This window comes from Dipteris shenzhenensis, chromosome 4 (genome assembly GCF_047967505.1).
Source record: "Dipteris shenzhenensis isolate YYH24624 ecotype China chromosome 4, Dip_SZ_1.0, whole genome shotgun sequence".
Lineage (NCBI taxonomy): Eukaryota > Viridiplantae > Streptophyta > Polypodiopsida > Gleicheniales > Dipteridaceae > Dipteris > Dipteris shenzhenensis.
The window spans coordinates 44,890,822-44,912,535 of NC_141599.1; the positions used below are offsets into that span (position 1 = coordinate 44,890,822).

At 41.5% G+C, this 21,714-nt stretch overlaps 1 protein-coding gene across 1 annotated transcript; it reads right to left on the reverse strand.

Annotated features, from left to right (window-relative positions):
• Positions 1–450: 450 nt before the first annotated feature.
• Positions 451–3,462, reverse strand: LOC147902937 (scarecrow-like protein 23). The gene has a single exon (XM_087373434.1). It carries the CDS (start codon positions 3,250–3,252, stop codon positions 1,309–1,311), a length of 1,944 nt encoding a protein of 647 aa, XP_087229560.1. The 5' UTR covers positions 3,253–3,462; the 3' UTR covers positions 451–1,308.
• Positions 3,463–21,714: the final 18,252 nt, after the last annotated feature.

Below are 21,714 nucleotides of genomic sequence, written 5' to 3' on the forward strand. Positions count from 1 at the left end.
GAAGGTTGGATTACATCTATTGGCTTATCTTTTTGAATATATGTTGGCTTATCTTTTTGAATATATGTCTATATTAGACGATATGAAATTGATTCCTAAGACAATCTCATAATAATCATAAGTATAGATAAAGAGAAAGGTCTTTGGATGTGGGAGTACAAAACAATGTAAATGTAACCGGGAGAGCTCTAGATACAATTGAGTTTGGGGCCCAAGGGCCAACACTCTAACCCTTTTAATAAAAGGAGCTAAACATATTTATACGCTCCCAATTACATACATATATATACCTTGCATTTGTAACAATTACATTATGAGGTTCTTAGAAGCATAATCGATCAATGAAGTGCATTTTGAAAAAAGCCTTTGCTATACAATTCAAATTATACACTCGGAAAGTCATTCTACAAAAACAAATCTGCATGCAGATTTAGAAGAAGAACATGTTAACTTTTAAGTTTCTGTGTTGCAATTTTCTCTTTGCTATGGTACAAGCTTCGGCGATCGAGATTGTGATGATGATCTTTGTAAACCTATATCATAATTCTACGCTAACTGCTTGCTGAACCGAGAAATTGTTACGGATCCGCAATTACAATATATATATTGTATACTACGCTGCTAAGCTGATCAGAAATCATTTGCATGCCTATTGTCATGCCAAAAGCACACGATAATTGTACACTAATGAGTCTTGTGGCAAGCGTAGATCAGAAGACCAAGCCTAGCAATTTGCTTTCAACAGCCTGTAGAGAAGGAGATGGATACGAAGAACAGTTATGTTTGAGGGCCGATTGGTCAGAAACGATCAGCTAGTGTTTTGCTTGCAGCTGCTTGATTCGAGTTGAATCGCGATGCATTAAGCAAGATTACCATGCAGCAAGCTCGAGCTCAATCCAATTGATCAGCTCAAGCGTTCGATCCAGTATCAACATCATCAGCCGATGGTGACGAGCAAACTTCTGTTGAATGCACCGCCACGAATTGTTGGAGTAGATACAAAACGCAGAGATGACTGCATCGATCATTTTCGATCGCCATGATTCCTCACCTGATGCTCGCAAACCTTTCGAGCTCACCGAAACGATCTTTTGAATCATATCTGAAGCTCGCGAGTCTTTCCATTTAACCGAATAAATCGTCTCCGTCATCTGAAGCTCGCCATCCTACCCTAAAGCTTCCCAATCTTACCGAACTTTGGCAATCCTGCACCACCTCAAAGATCATCGCCTTGAACGACTATTCTGATCGAGCTGCTTGAAGATCGTCCACTTGAATCCTTATCCTGATAGAGCAGCCATTTGCAGCTCAGAGATCTTGAGCTAGGTGCATTGGCGACGACCATGCCGACGCTGTGTAGAGGCCCAGCTCCTTCCATCCCAGCTTGAGAGTTCCTGCCTGCTCCATAAGCGAGTAGCCATCGCAGGGGAACATGTTGAGCAGCAGCGCAGCCTGCGTTGCAGCATTCCCCGAGAGCGATACCTGCCTGAAGCCCGCGCTGCTCATAGTCTCCCTCCAATTCTCGAATTTCACCTCCCCTGTCCTCGCCGGACCTCCCACCGCCAATATGTTCTTGATCTCGCTCGACAGCAGCTGCTGCTCCACCGTGTGCCTCTCGCTGCTGCTGTCTGCAAAGCTCGCTCCCAACGAATCGAACAGAGCTGAGTAGTAGTGTAGCGCCTCCACAAATCTGTTGAGGAAGGAGCCGGCGTGGCTCAGGTCCTGCTCCACTATCGTCACCACTTTGGGATTGAGCTCTTGCAGCAGCCTCAGCGTTCGGCTGTCGGAACCTGTAACGTCATAGAGCGAGTGCTGCAGCCAATGCACCGCCAGCGCATCGCCTTGCCTCACTTTCAACGCCACTGGATCGAGGTTTCCCACTCGATCAGCCACTCCATGGAACTCGAAAGGTAGGCAGAGAGTCCGTGCAAAATCGGAGAGCCTCGTACCTGTTGCTTCTAGCGCCGCCATGGACGTTCCAATTCCTGTGATCCTCACGTTAGGAGGGCCTGCCGGGCGTGATGCGAGTATATGGAAGAGTGCAGGCCATTGTAACCCTTGCATTATGTCGCAATCGATGATATGCACAGTCCCGTGACCCTCGAAAGCTTCCAGGATGGCCTGGTTGGCTGTGAAATGAGAGAATTTGACGAAAGGGCAGATGCCATTGAATACCTGGAAAGCTGAGGAGATGCTGTGGTTGCAGAAGAGCTGGATGGCGGGCAAAGGGGAGCAAATGCCGAGGCAAGAGTTGAGGATGCGAGCGGCCATGCCTTCTGTGAAATAAGCTGCGACTCGCTGGACAGGATTGCCGAAGGGGGAGGAGATCTCATTGAGCTCAGGGACGATAGTGTTAGCCTCTTCGAGATTGTCTGCTGAAACAGCCTCTGCGCATTGGAGGAGGAGGGAGAGGAGTTGAAGACCTTCTTCGTCGGACGAACTAACTTCCATCAGTGGGAAGCTGTTGACCATCGTTCTTCCTCCGAGGTCATCCATCTTTCTGTGGACGCTTGGAGGAGGCAGCATCGACACCTCCTGCGACTGGTGCTGTAGAGAAGACGAGCAATCGGTCGCGCACCTCATGTATTCCAGCTGATGTATCGCTTCACTGCAAACCTGGCTCTGAGAGAGAGGTAGCTTGCTCCTCTTCTCATCCGCTTGCTTTACCTGGAAATCTAGCGACAACGTCAGTCCTCCGCCTTCCTTCTCCCTGCATCCGCCTTGATTCATTGCTGTGTAGTCTCCGTTAATATTCTTGCCCGCTGATCCGCCTCTAGTTTCCTCTTTCCTTAGCCCTGAGCTCGCTTCCTTCCTTTCCTCGATGGAATTCCTCCCCATACTTCTCTTCTTGCCTTCCTGATAGCAATAATCCCGCTCTTCCATCGCATGATTTTGCTCTTTCCGGTTTAGACCCATGCCAAATTCTGCCGTATGACAAGCTTGATTGTCGGCCGTGTCGTCACTTTCTTCTAATTTTGCTGCCATTTGGGTGCTACGGCCACGGCATCGTTTCAACCCTCTCGCAGGGATCGACGTGGTGCTGCATTGATTGTGAAGTGGCGAATTATCGTGGAGCTCGGCTGACTTAAGTGAACGCATGCGAGAGTCGAGAATAGGTTCGATCTGGATGTTCCAAGGGGAGAGCATCTCAGTCAGAATGCCCAGCACGTCCTGGACGGGCATATTGGGCATTGCCTCTACAAGATCATTGATCATCGAGTCGACCCAGGCTCCCGTGGCGGTATCGTCCATCGTATGGGTGCAGATATATGCCCTGGACCTGGACTGATACCTGGATGAGCGGCTTAGTTTTGTTCTGCAAAAGATCGTGCCTGATTTCTTATACGTTGGCAGGGGAGCTTGAAGACAAAGCGATTCCAAGGTTGAAATGCAATATACTGGGACGACGGAGCGAGATTGAATAGCGAGCTACGTGATGTTAGCAAGCAGAGGCCTTCAACACCTGGCTGCTGGTCAGATGAATGTACAAAAGAAAGACGAATTTAGTGCAGAAGAGGAGTTAAAGTAGGCATCTGGAAAGCAAAAGTCATCCCGGAACGCAGAAATTCCGCACGGAGAAAGAAGCTGGCTCGTCTATGTGGGATTGATTACTTTCGCTTCTTCAGCTCCTTTCACCTTTCTCTGTATCTTTCCCTTCATGCAGCTTTGCACATGCCAGACGTGGATTGTTTAGGGGAAGAGGGGGGGACCAGCGTCTACTCTTGCCTGCGTCCCTCGCCTGACTAAACAGTTCCCTGACTCGGGTACTCCACTGAAGATCAATCAACCACACCTTATCGTACGTAGCTGCTCTCGTACCGCAACGCACACTGCAATCTAGTGTCGGATTCGTCGCCGATCGACCGTAGTGAGGCCGGATAGGAAGTATTGCGATGGAATTTCGTGCTGCGGGAGGAGGAGACAAGGTGAATGGAGAAGAGGGTTGGCAGCACTAGTGCGGGGGAGCTAGCTACGAGGACAGGGCCGAGGAATTGACAGGCGAGAGGCAGAAGGAAAAACAACAGAAATGGGGGGGCGAATTGGGCGATGGAAAGGTAATGGAGCTAAGGAGAGGCTATGACCATGACGACGGCCGTGAAAGAACCCAAATGACGAGCAGAGAGAGAGAGAGAGAGGTGTGATCTAATAAGTAATGAGCTTGTTAGTGCGTTCCACTAGGCTTCGTATGCACCATAGGCTTCTTATGTAGGCCAGTCCTACAAACAAACCAATTTTCTAAACCTCATAAAATAATGTTTTCTCTTACACTTATTCGGTTTACACTTTTCTATGTACTTTGTCAATTTTAAAAACTAGCATGCATAATATCTAGTGCCTAACATAAAGGCTAGGCAAAATGCAAAATCTGAGTGCCCATTACATAGGTCGATAAGAAATGCACTCGAGGTCTATCTTCAAAAGCACTCCACTAGTCCCTTATTACATAGGCCGATAAGAAATGCGATCAAGGTCGATCTTCAAAAGCACTCGACTTGTCCGCCTTCTAGGTAGAGTTAACATGTTTCTTTTCTTGCATTATATTTGTCATCACTTCACACAGCTATGTAGAATCACCTCAAATCTTCATGCTTGACTTATCTATACATGTCGCATGTATCCTAGACATATGTGTAATGTTATATGTATCCTAGACTTATATGTACATGCCAAATGTTCGTGCCCATGAGTGTGCAGATGCCATTGATGTATGCCCATGTTTTCGCACATTCATGCGCATTTGCACACTTGCTTGGACAAACCCATCTCTATCTTATGGCATAAATATGGTACACATAAACATGCTTATGTGTGCATGTGCATATCACCCATGTAGATGCATGCCTAATTGTGTATGTGTATGAGTATGTGTTGCGTGTGTGCACGCTCTGGCATGCATGCCCATTATGCCTTGGTGTATACACATGCCATGCATAAAGGTGTGTGTATGCCTAGAAGTACACAGTTGGATACAACCCCAAGCAAATCCAAAACCTATCCTTAAAAAATATGATCTTGTGTCGACCAAAAAAATGTATACATGTGTATGTCCATTGAGGCAACAAGCTTGTAAGATCTCTCTCTCTCTCTCTCTCGCTCTCTCTCTCACACACACACACACACACACACGCACACTATTGAGAGATGCTAGACATTCCATAAATATCACAAATGTTTTCACATTGACTTTTTTAAGTGGATTACCAAGGAAGAGGGATGAGTGTTCATAGTCATTAGAAGGATGAGTGCTTCCTAACAAGATATAATCAACCCATATAAATAAAAAGTAGCGATATAAGGTACCTTTCCTGCCCATGGTGTTAGGAGATGTGAAAATATTTTATTTACGCTCATTCGCGGTGAAATCTTATAAGCAATTCTAATCCAAAGAAATGTAATCACTTTGAGAGCCAATCAAATTTATGGGGATGGCAATAACTTAAAATTGTGTGGTCACTCTTAACAAAAGGCAAGCAACTCTCAAAAGCCTTGCAAGCAATGCCAAGCACATGCAAGCCCGAGTGACATAACCATTAGCCTCGTGGCACCACAACTCAACGGCAAGTAGCTGCAAAGCTCTACGCCATACACAACGACCGGCACTGAAGCTCCTACAATGACAAGCAACGAATGATTGTAGCAGGCCCCAACCACGAATTCAAGAGACACGCACCTTCTAGCCAGGTGACGCCATCGATGATGCCAATGAGCATCAAGTCCAAACGACTCAATCTAGTGCATTAAATGCAATATACACAGCCACAAGCTGGGCTAGTGACTCCACCAAACAATAGCACTTGATTAGCAATGCCAAAGCAAACGGCATCTACAATAAGATCTACTGTAAGGACACTCCTACTAACAAGCCTTCAACAAGCAATGCCATAGCATGCCCAACCCGATAGCTTTTAGATGTAGACGGCGACACTCCAACAAAGGCTAAAAACTCACGAGTGACAGAATCTTAAGATCTCGAATGACATCTTGTAAGATTTTGATGACCTTATCACCAAGGTAAGGTACATGTGGCTATCGGGTCACCACAACAAGGTTTTGTCAGAAAATCACCACGTGGCACCATTTTTGAATCACCACATCAGCACTCTCTATATTAACTACCACATCATCATTATCCTTCCATGTGGCATCCTCACAACACCTTGACACGTGGTTTCCCTATCTACTACCACCTCAGCATCTTTTCCACATCATCAACTTATCTGCCAACAAAGCACACACATGTTCTTACCACATCACCCTGTGCCATGCCACATCAATAGCGTTGCCCAGCTGTCACATCATTAAGACTACCATGTTAGTAGGCTAGCTCATCATCCACTCCATGTTAGCTACCATGTCAAGAGTTATAATCAGCAAAGCCACATCAGCATCCCTATCTACCACGTAGGCTTCGCTGCCACATTAGCACACCTGTACAGTCAGCCTGCCAACTCAGCCCTCGTGCCACATCATGAGGTCTAATAAAAAAGACCATGTCCTCTGCCACATCAACATGCCCAGTCAGCAAGTCCACATCATCAAGTGCCACATGGCACACAGCCTCCTGGGAGGCACAGTCACCTCTACTGCAATCACTGCATGTGCACCCAATCACCCCAGTGCTCCACAGGCATAGAACTTTCTACATGTGACTCCACTTGCAACATTATCATTTCTCCTTTTTGGTCCCTCTGCCTAGATCAAGCTGTATCTCTTGATCTAGGAAGGATTTGAGGGTGATCGGATTTTTGTGCTCTATGCGCTCATCAAATCACTTACACATTTTGACACATGTACCACATACTTCCTAGCCCTGGCATGAAATCCACTTCTTGCACGCACATAAATCTCTACATTGATGCATCTGACCCAGCACCTAAAATGAACAAAAGAAAAGGAATTATGTGGTGCTTTTTCATCGCTCAAAGGTTGGTCTATATCTAGATCAAAGTAGATTAGTTCATCCGTGGAGAGAACTCCAAAGTAGCCAGTCCGAAGCCATGCCCAAGAAATCCCAAATAGTTCCTACTTGGAGTCAGTCCCTACACTCACATGCGGTTTCACATCATCACATGTTCTGAAATCCAACCTTCCACAATTTCATGAGCAGACTTCGGAGTTTTCAGAGGTATTTTTCGATTGTTCAGTGGATAGATTGCACATCATATTATTTACGCACTCACATCCACCATTGTAAATCCTATTAGCTAATTTTTGGCATTGTGCACATTATTTCAAGCCTTGTAAAGCCTCTTGGCTATTCCCAGCATTCTTTGCCATGAGACTTTTTACAGATTAGATATATATTAGAGTTCTTTCTTCACCAATTAGACAATTCCAACTATGGCACATGGAAATACTGATTTGAGACCATTCTTGTACTTCCAGTGAACTAGTTCTACCAGCTCCCACCATTATCACATCACAAGCAGAAGGTTCTACACCTGCACCAACATTGTCCACATCAGTAATAGATCCTACCATTGCCCAAGCAGAGGTAGAATGGGACAAGTATTAAAAATATGCATATCATTTGATCAAACAGAATGTGCAAGATGTCATGCTTGGACAAAGCATAGTGAAGACATCCAACAAAGTTGGGATATGTTCGCAGCTCTTTATGACTCTAAGAACACATCTAGGATTCTGTGAAACCATATAAACCATAGTTTCTGCAAAGGCAATGAAATTGGTCATGCTTACATAGTCAGAATCAAGGATTACAATAGTCAACTCGCTACATCAGGAGAGACTATGAATCCCAAAAAAATGGTTCAAGTCATCCTGAATGGACTAGAGGAGGGATACAAGAATCTAGTCCAGAGTATTGCCATTAAATGGAAAATTACTTTTCCTTTGCTCCCCAGGTTGGTCCCCTATTGGGATCCAAAGATCTGCTTGACTTAGTTTTGGGTAAGCTACTGCCTTGCTGAGGGGAATTCCATCTCATTGAATGCCCTTCACCTTCACAAAGGTTCCCTGACCTTCTGATGCTCAGAAGAATGGACTAAAACTCCTTCCACGAGCTACTTGTTATGTAGAAGCTATCCTTCACATAAAGCTTGCTAGAGTGCCATGTACCAAAAGGGACGCCTTCCTACCGTCTCAAGAGACTCAAGACACATGGGGAAATATGCCCGTGAAGTCGGATTCTGAAACCCCCAATTCCGACTAGTTATGACTAAAACTGGCTAACTAGGGCTAAACTAGCAAGACTGCCAAAAATAGTTGGCAGTGCCTCCAAAGATAGCGGTCTGTGCCAAAAAGAATGTGCCAACTGTGCCAAGAATTGAATGCAAGATCTCTACACTAGAAGAGTTATAGTCAGTGTTACTTGGTGAAGAGATCAGGACTCAGGCCATTCAAGCACGCAAATATCATTCTATGATCAAGCATTCACAGCTTCAGGAAGAGCTAAAGGCAGAGGTAGAGCATCTCAGAGAATTGGTCATCATCAACAAAATCAACATCAACAACATTAGCATCCACTGTAGCATCATAATCATCATCCAAGAGAAAATCATTCCAACAAAGGAAGATTTCTAGGAAGAGGGAATGCATTCATCAACGCATCAAACATTCGGTGGAACTACTATCATAGGTTTGGACACTATGAAAGAGATTGCCACAAGAAGTAGTGTGGACATCATGAAAGAGATTAAACTACTTTCATAAGTTTGGACACTATGAAAGAGATTGCCACAAGAAGCAGTATCATCAAGGAGGTCAATTCAGTAGCAGTCAGGGGAATTTATGTTGAACAAGAAATCACCATGGTGGACATTCAAGTCATAGTCATTATGCCAATGAGCCTCAGAATATGTATCTTGCAAGTGAGGATATGCAAAGTTAGAGTGATACAGTGTATCTTGACATTAATTATAATTCCAAAGGGAAATGCAGTTATCAAGTTGATCAAGTAGATCAAGGTCCTTGGTACATCATATAGCGGTGCATCATCTCACATGACAAAGTATCAGGAATGATTCACAGAGATGAAACCATTAGAAGGACAAAAGAATGTTATTTCCATTGCAGATTTATAACACACCGAATGTAGTTTAAGTGGAAGGCATTGTCCCTATGAACAATTTCACTGGTACGAAAGGATTGGTGAAAGATGTACTCTATGTTCCAAATCTTAACAAGAACCTCTTGTCAGTTGGGCAAATGACGGAACACAATTATTGAGGCATCTTTGCTAGAGATGAATGCACAATTAGAGACAAACTTAGAGGATATTGATTAGCTAATGGGAAAAGCAATCAAGGAAGGACACTTGTTCAAAATGCTAGCTTCAATCCCAGATTTGCATGCCATGCCAACTCAACAGCAAAACCAATGCCACTTTCTATAGTATGGCTTGAGAGAGATAGACATGTCAATTTCAAAAGCTTGATGTTAAGAAATCTGAATACGGAAATTTGAATTCTACCCTCTCCACCTTTCTCCCTCTCTACTTGTGTGAAAGGAAGTTTTTCAAGAAGGTGTGTCTCTTTAAGCAATGTAGGTTCATTTTTTGTGGGAGAGTTGAAGCATGTTTCTCCTTGCATTGCTAAGCCTATGTGCTAATTTTCATGCTTGATTTTCAGAGATTAAGGAAAAAAAAACGAGATTTGCTCTTCTCTTTTTGGTATTTATCTTCCTCCTCTTTCCCTTCCTTTCGTGCTTTCTCCTTGTTAGCAAGCTTATGCTTGTCCCCTCAATACAATCCCTTTGGAAAGTTGCTTCTCCAAGCTCCTCCTTCCTCTAACTAGTTATCTGAAAAATGGTATGTTTCCTCTCTTTTGTAGGGCCAGTCCATGAAACACCGAGCGGGACTTTTTCAGGTAAGAAAGTGCTTCGTCTTTTTTCCTTTTTTTGTTTTCGTTATTTGCATTGGTCTATAGCTAGTGCTTTAAGTGCTAGCTACAGTGATGGGCGTAGGAACCCTTTCTTCCCCTCTCTTCTCTTATTCCCTCTTCTTCCCCTCTTTTCCTCTTTTCCTCCCTCTCTTATTTCCTCTTCATCCTCTCTTTTAATCTTCTTTTCCGCTCTTTTTTTTCATTCTCTTTTCCCCTCTTCCTTCCTCTTTCTTCTCTTCTTTTCCCCTCTCTTATTTCCTCTCTTTCATCCTCTTTTCTCTTCTTTTCATAAGCATATGCATTTGCCTATGCTTATGCTCATATGCTTATGCTTATGCATGAGCATATGCTCATATGCTCATATGCTTTTCCCCTCTCTTTTTTCTTCTCTTTTTCCCTCTTCTTTCTCTTCTTTTCCCCTCTCTTATTTCCTCTCTTTCATCATCTTTTCTCCTCTTTTCATAATCATATGCATTTGCCTATGCTTATGCATGAGCATATGCTCATATGCTCATGCATAAGCATAAGCATATTCTTTCTCTTTTTTCCTCTCTTTTCTTCTTTTCCCCTCTCTTTTTTCCTTCTCTTTTCCCCTCTTTCTTTCTCTTCTTTCTCTCCTCTCTTTCATCCTCTTTTCTCTTCTTTTCATAAGCATATTCATTTGTCTATGTATCTCTCTTATAAGCTTATGCTTATGCATGAGCATATGCTCATATGCTCATGCATAAGCATAAGCATATGCTTTCTCTCTTGTTCTCTTTTTTCCCCACTTTTCTTCTTTTCTCCTCTCTTTTCTTATTTTCCCCTCTTCTTTTTCCTTCTCTTATGTTTATGGTCTTTTCCCCTCTCTTTTTTCATTCTTTTTCCCCCTCTTCCTTCCTCTTTCTTCTCTTCTTTTCCCTTCTCTTATTTCCTCTCTTTCATCCTCTTTTCTCTTCTTTCCATAAGCATATGCATTTGCCTATGCTTATGCTTATGCATGAGCATATGCTCATATGCTCATATGCTTTTCCCCTCTCTGTTTTCCTTCTCTTTTCTCATCTTCCTTTCTCTTCCTTCTCTTCTTTTCCCCTCTCTTATTTCCTCTCTTTCATCCTCTCTTCTATTCTTTTCATAAGCATATGCATTTGCCTATGCTTATGCTCATATGCTTATGCTTATTCATGAGCATATGCTCATATCCTCATATGCTTTCCCCCTCTCTTTTTTCCTTCTCTTTTCTCCTCTTCCTTTCTCCTCTTTTTCCCTCTCTTATTTTCTCTCTTTCATTTTCTTTTCTCTTCTTTTCATAAGCATATGCTTTCTCTCTTTTTCTCTTTTTTCCCCTCTTTTCTTCTTTTCTCCTCTCTTTCGAAAGGGTAATTTTGTAACAAAGAATGTTGTATATCTTTGACATGTATATGCTTCTGTCGCTCGGCTCATTTGAGCGACTTTGTATCACCCTTTTCACAAAGAAAATTTTGTAACAAACAACATTCTTTTGAATTACTTAAAAAAAAACATTAGTGGGGCAAAACAGGGCTTGCTATGGCCCTGTTTAGCCATACTAATGTTTTTTTACAGCTTTTGTTAATCGTTGCTATATAGCGATGTTTATGAGTGTCGCTATATAGTGATGTTTACTAGTGTCGCTATATAGCAACGTTTATTAGTGTCGCTATATTGCCCATTAAAAAAAAAACTTTTTAGTGTAAAAAAGGTCGGTATTTTCGTTAGAAAAGGGCCTCTGCCTTGTAGTGAGACCTCCTTAAAAATAAGAAAAGCTAGCTATAAAATCCTCTCCCCAACTACATTACACAAACTCCATGATGCATAGCAAGGACTAGCTACTATGACATCCCCAGTGATATCATCATCTCCTAACAGTGGGTGTAGACCATAGTATAAAAGTATGCTCTCACATACGAATCCACACGGCTAGCACTAAAGGAGAAGGCTAATCAAAAAGTAGTCTAAAATCTCTTCATTCAAGCTACAACTACTTGTGAAGTCTAGATGATTTCATTTTAGTCTCTCCCAACACAAAAATAATTATTCAGAGAAACACTCCTCAAAGCCAACTAAATTCTCTTCCCAATAGCATAGAAAATTTCTAATTCTCTGTAATCGAGAAGCCCCTTCACAAAAAGACTTAGACCTACAATTACTTACATGAAAGATCATAAGATGAATAGAAGCATGTAATTGCATGCCTGCTAAAGTGCAAGTATATAATACCTAAGTTTGACTATTCATCTCTGAATATTGATAGAATCATCCTGGAGAGAATCGACTAACTCACAAGTTTGTCACATGAAAACTTCTTGCTTAAGCCTCCTAGCTCTTTCAAAGTATTATATATCGTACCTGCTAATTAATAGGGGCACCTCCATATGTGACTACACATCTTAAACCAGTGCGATATGAAAACTTCTTGGCTTCTTCATGGATCTGAAACTAGTCAATTAAGGAATCAAAATTTGAAGAATATGCCTTTCAAGCTACCAAAATAATGTCACATAAAAATGAGATAGCAAGATGTAGTTTCTATCATTCAGATAGTGTAAAGATAAGATAGTAAGAGCAGGTGACAAAAGCATCTATTTTAAATTGAACATCTTGGAAGAATCAGCAACATGCAAGTTGGGGAACTAGGAACACATTTCAAAGATGCAATATTACCCTTTAGACAAGGAAAAACATTATCGAAATAACCATATAGAATCAAATAAACCATTAGGAAAAAAGGGAGCTCATTTTGGGGCCTTTTACGGTTTGGAAAAATAAGCTCTCAACCAATCAATAGAAGGCCAACGTAACGTTGAAAATTCACGAAAATAAGAGAAAATATAAAAAAGAAACAATACTTTATGTAAGTACAAGCGTGCTACATTAATGAGGAGATTGGTTTTTTATTCGTAGAAGATCTTTGGACAAGAAGATAGAATCTAAACTGACATTTTATCTGACAAGATCCTTCCCGCTTCCACCTTCCTTTGAATTTTCAAATATTGTGCCGCCTTTCGTGCGAAAGGTCTACCATTCTACACCATTGCCTCATTGTGCAACTGCCTTCCCTTTCCAAAACTGCTCCCTTGATCCTGTTTGGCGTAGAGTAAGATGTTTCTCGTCAACTGTCTGTTTGCCCACTTTCTCTTTCTTGAAACTTCAAATTGTTATCTTAGTTACATTACTTTGCTATTGTTACAGATTCAGAAAATCTCCATGGTGAACCAAAACCACGGCCGTTCTTGTGCAAGACGCTCTGTGGATGATAATGCTACGAAGGCAGAATTATACCAAACATCCTTACCCCGTCGACCTGCTTCTTCTATTTCGTCGGTAGAGAATTCAAGTACAGTCAAAACAGAAGGAACTTGGGAAAGGTTTAGTGTTTCGAAAGGAGCATGGGTGCTCATGCAACCTAGCAAAAGAAAAAGACCCCAGACAAAAAACATTTTCTTGGCATCGTGGAAGGGAAGAGTACGAGATTTTAAAATCACCAAAGGGAAGATATCCGTGAAAGAAGTTTTGATTCAGCACGTGTACATGCATAAAGAACTTGTCTTGCGAGACTATCCAAAAAATCTTCCGCAACACAGGCCTAATTGTATATTTTTCTATTGTGGTTTTTTCCTTCATGAGGTGTATGGATTTTTAAGATGAAGCTTTCTCTCTTAACTTATTGACATTCTTGTGTTGTTTTATTTCAGATTTATATCCTTCATCGTATGAGACATGGCAAAACATCGATTGTATTCTGGGATTTATAGATGTTCTGCATGGATCGATAGGAGAACAACAATACCAAGGTCGATGTGCAACAGAGCTAGCTCAATCGGGTATATTTTTTACTGATCATTTTTATCAGTTGCTGGACAAAGCTAACACACATGGTGTATTAATAAAACAAGACCTTCCGGCGTGGAATTCGGTGGATTGGCCTCACCCACATTCTAGTGTTACAGAGGCATATAGGGCGAAGCTTTTTACAGAAGTACAGAAAGCTCTGAGGCCCAATATTGCCACTAGGATAGTAAAAATTTCTTTGTGCATGCCTCTCACAGTTTTTGTAGACTTGTTTAATACCTTTCCAGTAAAGGTTTCAAAAACAATGCTCACAGTTAAAGCAACAAATTCGGCATGCATGCCACAATTTTTGGATAAAGGTTGGGATAAGAAGACATGTAGTTCAGTGTTTTGTGAGGTGGTCCAACCTTCTATGCAACTGAAGTACATGGTTGCATCACAAAATTTTATTTTCTCTTTTTATTACAAGCGCAGTCGAATGCTAGGTTCAAAGCTTGTCCCAATGGACCAAGATGAAGAGTCGTTTGGTGCACATAATAAACTTATTGATATTGATGTTCTTGAGAATGGTGATGTGGTAGCCAGTATCTCGTTAAGAGAATGTTGCTCCCTAGCTCAATTACGCAGTGACATTCTGTTTGAGACTGAAGGTTCTATCTCAAACGACTTTTTATTTATCTACAAGAACAGAAAGGTACACCATCTGATTTATCCTAGTCTCTATAAGCATTGCTATTAGTTTAATTTACCACTCTAATTCATATTGCTTTTTTACAGTTACTCAGAAGAAGAGAGAGCTCAGTTAAATGCAAAGACATAGAAAATTTTAAAATTGAGATCACACATACTCCATAAAGAAAGGTTTTGTATTCAATCAAGTAAGATTTTGTACAGAATTGTTTAGCTGAATCTGTAGAACATATTTCTAACATCCATTTTCTATTTATGTACAGTTTCATCCAGAGGCTGCTCTACATTTTCTGGAGGATCTTCTCTCTGCTGCTCCATCCTGTCCGTGCTCCATCCTGTCTCCTCCACTGCCCCAGAAGCCTCTCTTTGCTGCTTCTCCACCTTCTCCTCAACATCAGCAGCAGGTCTTTGCTCCTGTGTCTGCTCCTCCTCAGCACTCTGTGATTGCTCCTGTGGCTTCTGGTCCTCAACATCAGGTGCTTCATATGTGGGATCAAGGTGTATGACACCTTCTTGTACTTTAGAGCTTTCACCCAGCTCCACAGTAGCTCATTCTTGTTAGCCAATGCTGCTAAGCATTGTTTTGTCAAATCAAAATCATTGACTGAAACTTCATCCTCAATATGTACAACTACATCAGGGCCCAGCTCCTTCAACCTTCTATGTATGTGTAGCTCCTTCTTTCCAGTTTCCACATCTATAACAGATTTTGTTTCTTTTACTTGCTGCTTCAGTGAGTCCTCATAAGCAGCCTTCCCTCTGGTGTTCTTTGAGTGTGTTACCTCAACAACCTTTACCTCATCAACCTTGACCTTCCTTGTAGGTGGAATTAGCAATATATCTCTCATTTTGATGTCCTACCATTCCACAAGATGAACCAGCTTGTCATATCTCCATCTCACTCTGGACAAAGTGTTGAAATCTTTGGCCATCAAAGTCACCCTGTGAGCATGGGCTGCTACAAGCATTGCATCCTCAAAATATTTCTCCAGGTAATCCTCTGCCATTTCCTGCAAGGAAAGAATGGCAGTTCTATTCCACCTGAACCCAAGGTTCCAACTGTCACAAATTTCTCTCACCAGTCTTTGAAAGGGTGCTTTGGGTATTGCAAAACCTATGGCTTTCTGTTGCCTCCTTATTTCCCTAAGCACACCTGCACCCTTATTCAATCTTTTGGCCTTTTGCTTGAGCAAGCTCATTGGCTTACCCTTCCTGCCATGTGAAGCTCTTCCCTTTGGAGGCACACTAAACTTCTTGGAACCTGTCCCAGCTGCTGTTGCTGCAAGACCTGGTCCTTTGCCAACTTGCCTTGCAGTTGATTTGGTTCTTGCCATCACTCTGAAAAACTGCATACAAAGGATTGGAAAGAGATCAAAGACATGAAGAACATGTTCTAACAAAGAAAAGGCAATCACAGGGGTGGTAGAAGCCAAATAGAGAAATTTGCAATAAAATGCGATATGAGCAGTTTGGAATTTCAAACAGGTCCACATCGCATTTTGCTGCAAATTTTTTAAATGAAATGCTGGTGCACTCCTACAGTGATTTCTATGTTTCTCCAACCAAATACAGTATGAATGGAGGTCATGCAAGAAGATCACATGCAAATATCACACTTGAAGATCTGCATTCCTTCAGTGATTTCTCTGTCTTGGTTTGAGCCTATGCATTTCCATACAGGATGTAATTTTTCTATTTTAGGCAAGAAGATTGCAGAGACTAAGGGGAGTCACAAAACCAGACATGTTCTCATTAAGAAAAGGCAATCACAGAGGTGGAAGAAGCCAAATAGACAAATTTGCAATAAAATGCGATATGAGCAGTTTGGAATTTCAAACAGGTCCACATCGCATTTTGCTGCAAATTTCTGAAATGACATGCTGGTGAACTTCTACAGTGATTTCTTTGTCTCTCCAGCCAAATACAGTATGAATGGAGTTTATGCAAGAAGACTACAGCTATGGAAGTCAAAAAACCAGAACATGTTCTCACAAAGAGAAGGCAATCACAGGGGTGGAAGAAGCCAAATAGAGAAATTTGCAATAAAATGCGATATGAGCAGTTTGGAATTTCAAACAGGTCCACATCGCATTTTGCTGCAAATTTTCTAAATGACATGCTGGTGCACTCCTACAGTGATTTCTATGTTTCTCCAACCAAATACAGTATGAATGGAGGTTATGCAAGAAGATCACATGCAAATATCACACTTGAAGTTCTGCTTTCCTACAGTGATTTCTCTGTCTTGGTTTGAGTCTATGCATTTCCATACAGTATGTATTTTTTCTATTTTAGGCAAAAAGATTGCAGAGACTAAGGGGAGAACCCATTGTTCCTGACCTGGAGTCTATCTGTGGATGTGCTGTGCTGCTGAGGAGTAATCTGTGCTGAGGATGATTCTGTGCTGCTGGACAAGATGCTGATGCTGCAGAGTATGGAGGTAGGGAGGCAAGAGAGCAGAGACTGGAGGGCAAGAGTTCTAAACAGGATACCACAAAGAAGTGCAAATAGAATTAAAGAATCACTAAATCCCACACGTGTGGAATCTAGTCGTTTTTCACACGTGTGGATGGGACCCAGATCTCTTGGAGTTTGAAATCTGGCACGTGTGAAAGTACACTTTATTCCTTGGAACTTGTGCCATTCATTATTTCATCATGAATACCACAACCACTTTTCCCTCCCCTGGATTCCAATCTCTCATCCCTGCCACGACTCTCTCCTGATCCTTTCTCTCTGATTCTTTCCTACCCAGCACACTCCATCCAGACTGCAACCTGCCTGAAGACAGTACTGCCAGATCTCCAGGTTACCTAGAGTGCAAGGTTCAAGCTAGAGAAAGAGCAGGAGATTTACCAGTGCAACTCAATCAGCATGGAAAAGGAAAAAAAAGGTCAGAGTTCTAGTTTGGTTTCAATGTTTTTCAACATTTATTTCTTCCATCCATTGGATTTTTTATGTCCCAATGTCTTCACTCAGCTCCATCCTTCTTCCACAATGTGGTAAATCACCCAGAAATTAGATTGTAGGTTGATATGAACAGAAACAAGAAATTTGCAACAAAATGCGAGGAGAGTGGTTTGGAATTCTCTAAACAGCCCATATCGCATTTTGCTGCAAATTCCTGTTGTGGACTCCTTGCTCATGAAAATTTTCATTCATTCCATTTTTTCTCTTGCATATGAGATCATAGTGTCCAGGAATCATTGAAATGAACCAAGTGCTTGATTTGACATGCACATGAACAGAACTTGAGAATTTGCAACAAAATGCGAGGAGAGTGGTTTATAGTTCTCTAAACAGCCCATATCGCATTTTGCTGCAAATTCCTATTGTTGACACATTCCTCATGAATAGTATCACTCATTCCATTATTTCTCTTGCATATGAGATCATAGTGTCCAGGAATCACTGAGATGAACCAAGTTCTTGATTTGACATGCACATGACCAGAATTTGAGAATTTGCAACAAAATGCGAGGAGAGTGGTTTACAATTCTCTAAACAGCCCATATCGCATTTTGCTGCAAATTCCTGTGTATTATTTGTTTCTCACTTCTACCTCATTAATTTGCTACCTTTAGCCCTGTGGAGATCTTCCTTGATGATGAGAAATGTTTTTGTTTTGGAACAGCTGGCTCCCAGGCCCCACCTTTCAAGAGGAAGCTGGACTTTTCTGCTGCTATAATAAAACCACAGCAATCACCAGGTGAGTGATGAGATGTCATGAAGGAATTATCTGGTGATATACAATGCATTCACTGATTGCATATGTCAGCATATAGAATTCATAGTATATAAGTTTTTGAACAGGCAAAAAGAAGAGGCTGGAGCAGAGTGCTGATTCTTCCATCAAAAAACAAATGGAACCAGAAGAGGACAGTTCTCCAGATTTGCTCCTATTTGAGTTTCTTCACAAATGCAAGGCTCAGAGTAACTTCCATTTATACCACAGTATTTTCAACATGGAGTTCTCAATGAGCTCTGTACTGGAGCAACACAAAGATTTTCTTTCAGACTATTGGGATGCCTTCAAAGAACTGACAGAGGCAGGAAGAATTGTGGGAGGTGAAAAGGTTTTTGTGCACATTAATCATATTGTCTCCAATGACAGGCTGAGGTACCATGTGAGCAGAAGATTTGACAGCCTGCCTGATCACTATAAATTCAACTGTACTTTGCACACCAGAAAGTGCAGAGTGCTGGAGGAGAGCATGGCATTTCTCATGTACATTGTCTTCAGTCAGGAGTCTTTGGATGAACAAGGGCAGGAAACAGAAGAAGAAGACACATCTGAAGCTTCTGAAAAGGAGGATGTTTCTTTGGGCTCTGAAATGGCAGAGCAAGAAGAAGATATCAACCTTCAGGATGAGGGGCTGCAAGTGGCTGCTCTTGACCTTGTTCAACTGAGGAATAAAACTCTGAGGGGAGCAGAGCCAGTTGAAGATTTTGATGTTCAGAGCAGCAACTATGCAGTGCCCATGCTTCCAGGTGTGTTGATTGGTGGAAAGGATTATGTTTTCCTCCATGATATAGAGTGTATGTTTGATTTGAGGGAGGACTATGCCATTTCCCTTATTGCCCAGGCTTCAAGGCTTGACAAGGAGGTTGGCATAGAGGATGACCAATCACTTCTGGCTTTGGAAACAATGTTTGATCCTGTAGAGGCCCTTTCATTTTGTTTCAAAGAGGCTGAAAAGTTCCAAGAGCCAGATGAAGCTGCCTTCCAGCTCACACAGGAAGCTATGAATCTCTCAGCTCTATACACAAAAAAGACTAGAGAAGAGGCTGTACAAGAAGGGAGAGGGATAAATCTTTGGAAAGATGAACTGCTTGTTGCTGATGAAAATGAGAAGGTACTTCAAATCATATACTTTGACTTCTGCTTAACTTTAGTTTTGTAGGTTGTGTATTGTCTCACTCCAATCCTTTGATATGTTGCAGCTACAAATTGAGGATGACACATTCCTCCAGAGATCAAGTGGAAGCAGGCAGGTTGGGTTTCGCAAAATGTCAGGCCTAGCTCATTATATTCATGATCTAGGCAGTGCCAAGATCTTGATTTACCATAGGCAGTTGAGCAACAATGGAGAAGCCATTGTTTACTTCCTAAAATGTTTGTCCAGGGCTTTAGGTGGACATGCTCTTTCATGGCAAAAGGAAAAGATCATTTTGATAGAGAGGTTGTCTGCCATAGATATATTTGGAGATTATGTGAATAAGCAGGCCTCTAGGGCCGCTTACTTTTTGTCTTACACTTCTTATGCATTAGCATGTGGTGTTAAGGACCCCAAATATCTGGAGGGCTATGGAAAACACCAGCTTGCAAGGTTTCGAGAGCCACCCATGATTGCATCAGGCCACACAGTCCAAGAAGAGGAACAGGTGGAGAGAGCTGAAGAAAAGGATAAAGAGACAGTCGACATCAAGCCAATAAAGAAGAAAAAGACTCCAATCAAAATCAAAAAGAGAGTTCCGATGAACAGGCCCTGGGAGAAATAGGATTTAGTCATCGAATATAGCACAAACATTATATTAAATTTGAACTGATTTGTATAAAGTCTTTGATATCTGGTATGATCTTGTATAAATGATTAATAAGTTGATGATGAAATGATTTGTACATTTACATAGAGTGGTGTCGTTAAATATTAAATGAACAATATATTGAAATTGTAAACAAATTGTATTAAGTTCAGATCATATGTTTCACATTGAAATTTTTTTCATGCATAACACCAAGAGTCACTTGTTCCACTAAAAAAATTTCTATTGAATGAGTTTGAAAACATGTGGACATAACCCCAATAAGTTACAAATGAGTCCTATTCATGTTTACTTGTCCATTTATGGTTTCTAAATATCTTCGATTCCCTCCACTGTCTATGTCTCTCTGCTGCAATTGAATTGTCTAGAGCTTGTCTTCGTCTTTGCTTTTGGGCTAGAAGAAAAGCAAGCTTGATTTTGGAGCTAGCAACTTTTCTTTTAGCATGCAGCCTTTGTAGTATGCCTCGGTAAAACCATTGGAAGACTTCCTTCAGACTATTCGCCTTCTGACTCCCTCCATAGTGTTGTGTGTGTCTAAAAAATGCATTACGTGCCATGTAGTGAGACTTCTCCATGCCTTGGGTAGACCAAATAGCTGGGCATCCATACTTTTTGACAAAATAGGGAAGGTGGTTGTATATGATATGCTGTAAGACATAAGAATGCATAGTAAGTAATAAAAAAAAGAGGATCACACTTAAGTAAAAGAAAAAGACAGAACCTTACCATGTAGTGAGTTATATTGCAGGCTGTCCACGCGTCTTTCATTGACTTCCCAAAATGTTTAATTGCCTCCTCAAAGTTCTTGTAATCACTCTTTGTCCATGTTACTTTGTCACAGAACATGAAGAGTTGATCAAGAGACCTCCACACCTCTGCCTTCCTATTTCGTGCTTCCCCATCTGCCTCATGATCTTTCACAGCATTATGGACTTGCTTCCACAATCCATAATTAATCTTTGAAATTGCTCTACCTTGCCTTACTTGCTTACTGTGTTTGGGTCGAGACAAGAATCTTCTTGCCTTAACACCACCAATAGAGGGCTTGATTGGTACCTCCTTGCCATTGGTAGACTTTTTAAAATCCTTTGTGATTTGAACATCTCCTCCATGCAGACCTATATCGGATAACACTTTTTCCAATGCTTGAAGAGCATCCTTTCTATTTTTTTCGGGACGGAGTTTCCAAGCAAATCCAATATATAAAAATACCAATTTCTCAATAATTCGACATAGACCATGCAATGTGCAGATGTGAACATTACATAGTGGAATGTCCAGAATGGCCTTGAAGTCAGGGTCAACTTTATCTCTATTAGGTGCTCTCTTCCACCATTTTGAATCCATTACTTGAGCTGATTCTTTGCAGTAAAGACAAGGAGACTTTGAGTTGCCTCCTTTACTAATGTTATACATGCACTTAAGTGTTTTAAGATCCCCGGCCATGTGCCACTCTACTTGAAAATCACCTTTTCCTGCAACATGGAGATTCTCGCCTTGCACTTGTCTTTTGATTATTGTTGGTATTTCCGTGTGATGAAACACCCAATCTAGTGTTTCATGGTCTTCGGTCTTCACCTGTGAGATTATAGAAAACAAAAGTATTACTATATCAGATTTGAAAACAATGACCAAAATCAAGTATAAAAGAGCCCATGATCATAACTGGAACGAGCCTAACCACCATATGTGTTTCTCTGACTGCACACTAAAATACTTCGAACTCGCTTCAGTCAATGATGTATCAATCGCTCCATTCATCAATGTAATAGTAACTCTTTCCATTTTCTTTTCCTTTACAACCTCACACTCATCCAGTTTGATAACAAATTTCAAAATGCCTTTG

Coding starts and splice junctions, on each gene's coding strand:
- LOC147902937 (XM_087373434.1), bottom strand. CDS start 3,252: ATGGACGATACCGCCACGGGAGCCTGGGTCGACTCGATGATCAATGAT.